At 31.9% G+C, this 9717-nt stretch overlaps 1 protein-coding gene across 5 annotated transcripts in view; it reads left to right on the top strand.

The window, feature by feature from the left end:
* LOC106462180 (nephrin-like) overlaps positions 1 to 9717 on the top strand; it is a 96913-nt gene that overhangs the window by 35608 nt on the left and 51588 nt on the right. For all 5 annotated transcript variants that reach the window (XM_022389369.1, XM_022389367.1, XM_022389365.1 and 2 more), the window contains one exon: positions 2897 to 3235. In XM_022389369.1, coding sequence (XP_022245077.1) covers positions 2897 to 3235 — 339 coding nt within the window. The remainder of the gene's footprint in view (positions 1 to 2896; positions 3236 to 9717) is intronic.

Here is a 9717-nt window from a genome sequence, read left to right as displayed (position 1 = left end):
TATCGATTCAATTTTAAACTTAAATCGTTTCTGAATTAAGCTATTTTCTGTTATATCACCAACGTTTTTAATAAAAAGAAAAAAAAAACCTCTTTAATCAACAGAGACTCTAAATTAAGAAATCAACAAATATTTCCCGTTTTGTTGTCTATACATTTCATTTTATACTTTCAGTACATAGACTAACAACAATATTAGGTTATACTTTTGTTGCTAAGTAACATAACGTAAAACACATTGTTGGAAACTTAGTCTTATCAAAACGCACTGGCTTTTCTGTATATTAGAAATTGTTAATCTGACTGATTTTTACCAATAAGTATTCCATGAATACGCCACGAATTCATTTCATGAATGATCTTAATTTTAATTGGCTCTCAAAGGAATTTACTGACGTTTAACTGCCTCGACTGCACTTTTCTGCCTCTTTGTTGATCAAGCTTAATTTCGCAAAATTTGCTTATTTCAGCTAGCTGTGAAATGTGAGGCTAGGATGAAGATGGTAGCACTTGCCCCGTCATTTTGGACGGGCTTTATGACAGTATATAAATAATAATGGCTTGTTCATAATCATTACATTATTTTCCTTATTTAAATTAAGTACTCAGGTTCCACAATTAAACAAGAATGAAAATAATATTGATTACATAATCAATTAGATTATGACAGAAAAAGAATAGTGATGAGAAATGTAATGTAATTTTCGGATATTTTTACTGGCTTTATTGAAAATTTATTTTTAACTGTGTACATTAAGAAAGCTAGCATCATTGAGTTGGATGCTGTAACAGGAACACTTATTCTACACAGTTACTAAAGGAAGCCAGTTTAAACTGATACTCTTATGTTTTATTGTATATTTTTTTACAGTAACTGACATACCTTACTTATCGAAATTTAACCCTAAAATATTTGTGAAGGAAATCTTATATAACATATTTCTTAGACACTGTTAGTGCCTTTTAATCAACCAATTACATAGGAGTACGCCCTCCAGTGGCACAGCGGAATGTCTGCGGACTTACAACGCTAGAAACCGGGTTTCGATACCCGTGGTGGGCAGAGTACAGTTAGCCCATGGTGGTGCTTTGTGCTTAACTTCAACAAACATAAGAGTACATATTAAACTGAACAAAGGTACTCCTATATATAAGTATTATATATAAATAAATCAATATACATAATGCTATGCAATACATTAATTGTTAATACGCGATTAAAATCAGAACTATAAAACAGCAATGAACTTAATATAAACCAGAAGTAATATAATACAATTGAAATTCAAAACTATGCCTCCGTTATTGTCCCTTGTTGTCATCCTTAGGTCATAATGGATAATTCTTGTGGTCATAGCACCCAAATGCGATGAGGGTATTCCATCTATCAGACAAAATCCAAACGCCGATGTAAAACTCGCCAGCAACTAAGGAGGATCAGTTAGGGTTAGGAGTTGAGTGCTTGAACTCAAAGCTTTTCAACTCCAACTGCCTTTTGATGTCTGTAGCTAGTTGTGGGAAGGCAGTTACCCTTAATATTTAGAAAAATATTTAACGTAGAATTAAACCAACTCCCCCCTCCCAAAAAAAATATATATATATATATATACAAAGTAAAACTCCAACCTCCACTCTTTTATATGATATTATTAAAAATGATAAAGATATTCTTATCGTAGAATTGAACCACCTTAAATTTCTATAGAACTCCCAACTTCCACCCCTTTTATTTAATAATTAGTGATGTCAAACAAAACGATGGACCTCTTACCGGACGAGATGAGACTTAAGAATGATAACAAGAATTATGAAGGAGACATAATTTTGAATTTCAGTTTTATTATATTGCTTCTGGTTTATGTGTATATACTTATACTACCTTTGTTTTCACCAAATGCTAGGTAGTGATCCTGACTGACAAGCACAGATGGAATTAATCATAAGAGAAGTCTCCTAGTATTTTATGTTTCGTCTGAGATATTAGTCATTACATATACCGCTACTGATTTATCGAGTATGATTTCCTGGTATGGCAGCAATGACTTCTATTATTCGACGATTCAGGACACGCCCATCGCAGATGAAATGCACTAGCGGTCGAATCACTTTATTTGCATTTTTGTAAAATAACGTCATGTCTTGGAGGTGTATCATAACATTATTATACCCCTGAGATGAATTATTAATAGATTTTATAGTTTTTTATATTACATCGTTAATAAAAATTAAATAAAAAAATCATTTTTATGTCAGTTGTTCTTATCTAAGATTGTTTAATATCACAGACGTTTTTACTAATTTAAAACAAATTATAGCATCGTTAGATTTTGTCTTAAATTATGAAGAATTTAAGGTGATGCAGGATTAAAAAAAAGCATATTATTCTATTATATTCTGTGGAATAAATAATACTTATTAATGGTATGCTAAATATTATTCTATGATGTTTTGTGGAATAAATAATACTTATTAATGGTATGCTAAATATTATTCTATTATATTCTATGGAATAAATAATACTTATTAATGGTATGCTAAATTTTATTCTATGATGTTTTGTGTAATAAATAATACGTATTGATGTTATACTTATAATTATTCTATGATGTTTTGTGGAATAAATAATACTTATTGATGTTATACTTAAAATTATGCTATGATGTTTTGTGGAATAAATAATACGTATTGATGTTATACTTATAATTATTTTATGATGTTTTGTGGAATAAATAATACGTATTGATGTTATACTTAGAATTATTCTATGATGTTTTGTGGAATACATAATACGTATTGATGTTATACTAATAATTATTCTATGATGTTTTGTGGAATAAATAATACGGTATTTACCGGTAAGACTTAAGACTTAAACTGAGATTACATTCATTTTACAGGTACCACAGTAAAAGTTAACGGGATCGTTGGCCAAGAAGTCGCATTGCCTTGTAATATTTCACCTCCAACGTTAGACGATGAAGTAGCCTTGGTACTATGGTATAAGGACGAGTCATCGACACCAATTTACAGCCTCGACGCTAGACGAGGTGTTGTAGGACACGGCAAGCACTCGTCAAGTGATAATTATGCTACAAGGACTTACTTCAGTACAGTATCGAAACCAGCTACCCTGCAATTAACGGCCGTAACTGCAAATGACGAAGGCAGTTATACCTGTCGCGTAGACTTCAGGAAGGCAAGAACTAGATATTCTGAAATCACGTTGACAATTGTAGGTATGTATTTTCATAGTTAATAGAGTCTAAAGCACAGACAGTTTTTACATTTTATTTTAATCTTATTAACTGACTTTCAGTACATTCTTTGTTCCATAATAGCTAGAAATACATATATAATTTAGGTTGCAAAAGTAATATAAGAGCAATGAGGAACTGGTTAACATATATATAATATAATCATTATCAGTTTAGGTTGGAATCGTATTCAAATATAAAAAGCACACTCTAAATTCAAACACGTCATACCAGTAGCACATTAAACTTCGTCAGAATAATTACTGGTTGTATCACATTTGCATATGTAAATAAGTAAGTAAGGTATAAGCTTGAAGTGAAACCACACGTGAAAGTTTTACGTTATATTTAAAAAAAGAAACTCGTAAGTAAAAAAGAAAGGTTGTGTTGTTATTTGTAAATAAATGCATATTGAAAATCTGCATGTTATTCCATTCCGTTATGCGGTTGAGGGTTGAGAGTCATCTAGCCAAAACGTGGATTTCTATTTTTCACCAGTTGAGGGTTGAAAGTAATCAAATCCAAATGTGTATTTCTAGTTTTTACCGGTTGAGGGTCGAGAGTCATAAAGTCAAAATGTGTATTTCTAGTTTTTACCGGTTGAGGGTTGAGAGTCATGAAGTCAAGATGTGTATTTCTAGTTTTCACCGGTTGAGGGTTGAGAGTCATAAAGTCAAAATGTGTATTTCTAGTTTTTACCGATTGAGGGTTGAGAGTCACCAAGTCAAAATCTAGATTCCTAGTTTTCACAGCTATAAATGTATATGGTGTCGTTTCGCTCGTGTTTGAATCTGCCGTCTCTCAACTCATTTATAGTTTTAGCACGTAGCTACAGTGATTAGTACAACATTACAAAGTTCCTATTTTTTATTTGCACTCTTTTCCGGAAAGCGTAGCATTAAAGATAATAATCAGTTGTTAAATTAATGTTAGTGTGATAATTACACCATAGTGTGATTAAAAACGCACGTCACTTTTAGAATTTTGAAATTTAGATGCAAACGTTTTAACTGTCTTTTAAGATAATATTCAACGTATAGAATGGGTTTATAATTTTTTTTACACCATGTCGAAATTCTAGACTTTAGGCGGTATCAGAGTAGATTTTATGAGTTTCAATCTTTTATTGATAAAACTTATTAACGTAATTGACAAAAAATTCATTTATCCCTCTACTTATCCTCAGTCACTGTAATGCATTACAAAGTAATAGTATTGAGATATTTTTTTTTAGAAATATGTGTCATATATAAAGTTAAATTTCAAAAATGTTTTCATTTCAAACGACCATGTCATTAGCCTCGCTCTCAGTTTGTGCTTCAATTAAAAAAAATCTTCTGAAACTAAAAACAATCTATTGAAACATTACCATGTAATAAAGTGGTAACATTGCTTGAAACTTAATAATACATATATTTTAATCCACAATGTCCTCATCCTGTGGCCGAATAACATCTGTTGATCCAAAGGTCCACTGTCCTCATCCTGTGGCCGAATAACATCTGTTGATACAAAAGTCCACTGTCCTCATCCTGTGGCCACATAACATCTTTTGATCCAAAGGTCCACTGTCCTCATCCTGTAGCCACATAACATTTGTTGATCTAAAGGTCCATTGTCGTCATCCTGTGCCATATAACATCGGTTGATCCAAAGGTTCACTGTCCTCATCCTGTGACCACATAACATCTGTTGATCCAAAAGTCCACGGTCCTCATCCTGTGGCCACATAACATCTGTTGATCCAAAGGTCCACTGTCCTCATCCTGTGGCCGCATAACAATAAATAATAGCTCTATGCACTTTACGAACGTGGTTGTATTATAAAGTTAATAGTTAATTCACACTATTCAATTGGAGTAGCTCAATAGTTGGCGGTGGGTACTGTGGACTAGCTATATTACTTCTAATCTATGAGAACAGAATTAAGGGCGGCTTGCTCAGATAGCCGATCATATAGCTGTCCGAAGCAAACGTTCCCTCAAAAACGAAGTAACTAGATAACAACTGTTTGTATTATATGAACGTAAAACGTATGAAGTACGGCAGTTCAAATTATATGGTTCTGGTTGAGTTAACTGGTTCTCCATAGAAAACAGGGACAATCTCTAAATTACCTAGCATCGGCTTAGCAGCTTCTATAGTCCATAATCTTATGAAAACTCAATAAAACCTGAAATTTCTGGTTTCCACCTGCTTCAAACATGTTGAATCTTATAGTTACATTCAACTACATTCAGACACTTTCAACATTAGCGTTTGTGCCTTTTAAGAGTACTTAAGAGTTAAGTTTTGAAAATTCGCCCAACAAATTTTGTTAAATTATTTACATTTATTTTTTGCATGACACGAAAACAACAATATGGTCAGATTATTCTTTTCTTCAAATTATCCAGGTGCTTAAAGAAAGCCCTCGGTCGCTCAGAGGGTAAGGTTATAGGCTTATTAAACTAAAATTCAGAGTTCTATTCTTGCGGATGGCACAGTGAAGATAGCCGAGTAAAAACATATTCATTCGAACGATAGGATCGGTCTCTTTGACTCAAACTCAAATATTTGTTTTTTTATAGCTAAGCGCAAAACTACACCACGGGTATCGAAGTACAGTGTTTAGCGTTATAAGCCTTCAGAATTACCGATGAGCCAGCCAGTGGGGTTCTCTCAAAATACTTAATATATGTCTTTTTCCCGAAGAAGTAACAACTTAGGTAAATAAGTACCCAACTAGATTGTCGTACTTCACACATTCTGTACGCTATTCAGGAAATTATTTTTTTTTTATCTTTGCAGTACTACACTAATCCACTATCTAAATACCCCCTTTAAAATAACTTGTTCTATTATTAATGTATGTGTGAAAACCCTTTTCAATTCTTTTTTACGCATTTACATCTTACATCATTCTACTGTGTTAAGAACATAAAAACAAAAAGCAGGTGTTCTCCTGATAAAGTTCAACAAACTTTTATTCTTACATACATGGTCATATTAGCAACGTCAGTCGCCAATCACAAGACATCCAGGCGTAGCAACGTCAGTCGCCAATCATAGGACATCCAGGCGTAGCAACGTCAGTCGCCAATCATAAGACGTTCAGTCGGCGTAACTGAAGTAAAATCAGGTCATCACTAATAAATACGTTGCACACTCAGTATCTCAATTGAAATAATTCTTCTGTTACAAACGTGCCATAACTGGTGATTTTAACATTCAATTAAATTGCATTATTTACTTAGATTTCAACCAAATTTATTATATATATATAAAATAAAATTTGTAGAAATGACTGAATCTCGCTTTTATTTGTTTCTTCCAAACATAGCGTTCTTTTTTTTTTCTTGTTGACTCACAAAGACAGCAGCCAAACCCAGTTAGCTATCTTATTTAATAAGGAATAGGCTTTGTTTACTTTCTTCTGCCCTTTTATGCTAAGTTATGCGTAATTTTTTTTCACGCTACTACAGTGCCACTGTGACGAAACCTGGAAAGTATTTAACAATATGTAGTAACGTAATGAATAAATCTTAATATTTTAGCGAATTGAATGTTTTTAATTACATTAAAACTTCCCTTTTTCAACTAGAATTCTATAGGAATTTATATGATTCAATTTACTACATAGTTACTTTAGGAACGCTATTATTCGCAAATGAGAAGTAGGTTTAGAAAAGAAAAACCAGCAAAATATTATTGGGTTTACGATCGCAAATACTGTTAATATCGCGAGTAGGTAGAAGCGTAAGAGTGGTATACATTTAGATGGCTGTACTGATTGTCAGATTTATGTTTGTTTCAATGTGGGAAAATAGTTTTATATACGTACTAATATAACTTTTCCTACAAATACAAGAATGTTTCAAAATTCGATCCCAAGTTTCTAGCCAATCACTTCATTTTATTTCGTCGTCCATAGGCAAGTAATAACTCTTTAGCCCAATACAAATTTTTAATGCGTAAGCCAACAACTCTCAATTAGACGTTCTACGTTCAGTCAAATATAGAACAATAGGTTAAAAACATCTTATCAATACAAACCACGTGAAATGAATTCAATTTTAGAAATGACTATGACAACTTTAAAGCTTTACTTAAACTTCATTTGAGAACGTAAAGGATGAATAAAAATAACAATATTGACTTACTTCATGTATATCAAATATTGAGTTTGAGTAAGTATATGGAGATCCAACTAATTATGTATACAACGTTCCCTGTCCAAGTATATCTATCTATATATATATGTGTACATATGCACGCAAATATAATCGGGTTTCTGATGACGTAAAAAACAAAGGCAGGAAAATATATTCCTATGAAACATGTAGTCGTTATACTTGCAAAGATATAGGACGAAACTAAAATTAACAATATTGAATTCTTGTTTGTTTGCTGTTCAGCACAAAGACACACAATATATTATTTTTACTATGTTTGTTTGTTTTGAATTTCGCGTAAAGCTACACGAGGGCTTTCTGCGCTAGCCGTCCCTAATTTAGCAGTGTAAGACTAGAGGGAAGGCAGCTAGTCATCACCACCCACTGCCAACTCTTTTACCAACGAATAGTGGGATTGACCGTCACGTTATAACGCCCCCACGGCTGAAAGGGCGAGCATGTTTGGTGGGACCGGGATTCGAACCCGCGACCCTCAGATTGCGAGTCGAGTGTCCTAACAACTCTGACCACCACGATACCGGAAACAGATTTTTAGCGTTATATACCCTCAGACTTACTTAATTTAACTACCGTATATTTTCTTAATTGGACACAAATATAGTGAGAAACGTGAAGGTCTAATGAATATGAACAAAATGACTTTCTGGTATATTTTTTGTATTGTAATATTAATAATTAGAGGTGACTATGTTTATCTTGGCCGTTATGGATCTAAAACACCTTTTTATACTTTCTTAGATTGTATAATAGATTATATTATGACTTAGTTTGCATCAAAAACAATAAAAAACATTTTAATATTTCCATTTCACAAGATAATACAAAACAAACAGTAAAAATTGAAATAACGCTGAATTAATAATGAAACAATTAGACTTTAAGGAAAATTAAGATAACTGGAGGCCATACGATCTATCGAAGTCACCTTTCAAAAAAGATCTACTCAAAATTAATTTCAATTTAAATGTAGACATTCAGATTCATGTACATAGCCAACAAACGTTTAAAGTTGTTCAAGTTAGTAATATAGTCTATACCACTACGCAGATCATAGCACAAGCCTATTTTTCAAAGGTTTTCAAATATTAAGCCAAATCATTCTTAATATTCCAATATTAAAGTTCATGTTTCTAAAATTATCCCTAATATCCCAATACTGAAGTTCATATTTCGATAATTATCTCAAATATTCCAATATCAAAGTTCATATTTATATAATTATTCCAAATATTCCAATATTGAAATTCATGTTTCTAAAATCATCCCTAATATTCCAATATTGAAGTTCATGTTTCTAACATTATTCATAATATTCCAATATTGAAGTTCATGTTTCTAGCATTATCCCTAGTATTCCAATATTGAAGTTCATGTTTCTAACATTATTCATAATATTCCAATATTGAAGTTCATGTTTCTAGCATTATCCCTAGTATTCCAATATTGAAGTTCATGTTTCTAACATTATCCCTAATATTCCAATATTGAAGTTCATGGTTCTAACATTATTCATAATATTCCAGTATTGAAGTTCATGTTTCTAGCATTATCCCTAATATTGCAATATTGAAGTTCATATTTCTAAAATTATCCCTAATATTCCAGTATTGAAGTTCATGTTCTAAAATTATCTCCAATATTCCAATATTGAAGTTCATGTTCCTAACATTATTCATAATATAATAGGATAGCTGGGGCTCCAGTGACTTTTTCCTAATCTTATTCTATGTTTAGGATAATTCTTGTTTAGAAGTATCCTGATCTTTCATAAAATAGCTTAATCTTCAACTTAATTTAACATAATTTAGGGAACTTTAAATCTAATTTTTGTAAAACAATTATCACTTTGGGGATATATTGCTACCATGTCACAAGTGAAAACACAATCAAGAAATTATCTTTTCAGTCATGTTCTCTTTCTTTATAATAAAATTCCATTTGGAATCTCATAAAGGACCAATATCATCTACGACTCTATTTCATCAGTTTAACCAACGACTGGTTTCTATAAAACCGTTAAAAGTAATAATGATATTGTAATATTATTGCTACTTCTCAACTTTATTCTTCTGCCATCTATGACTCTATTTTATCAGTTTAACCAACGACTGATTTCTATAAAACCGTTAAAAGTAATAACGATATTGTGATATTATTGCTACCTCTCAACTTTATTCTTCTACCATCTATGACTCTATTTTATCAGTTTAACCAACGACTGATTTCTATAAAACCGTTAAAAGTAATAACGATATTGTGATATTATTGCTACTTCTCAACTTTATTCTT

The sequence above is a fragment of the Limulus polyphemus genome, unplaced genomic scaffold, assembly GCF_000517525.1.
Source record: "Limulus polyphemus unplaced genomic scaffold, Limulus_polyphemus-2.1.2 Scaffold1111, whole genome shotgun sequence".
NCBI lineage: Eukaryota > Metazoa > Arthropoda > Merostomata > Xiphosura > Limulidae > Limulus > Limulus polyphemus.
Note: the sequence above shows the minus strand (reverse complement) of the source record. Positions and strands in the feature narration are given on the sequence as shown.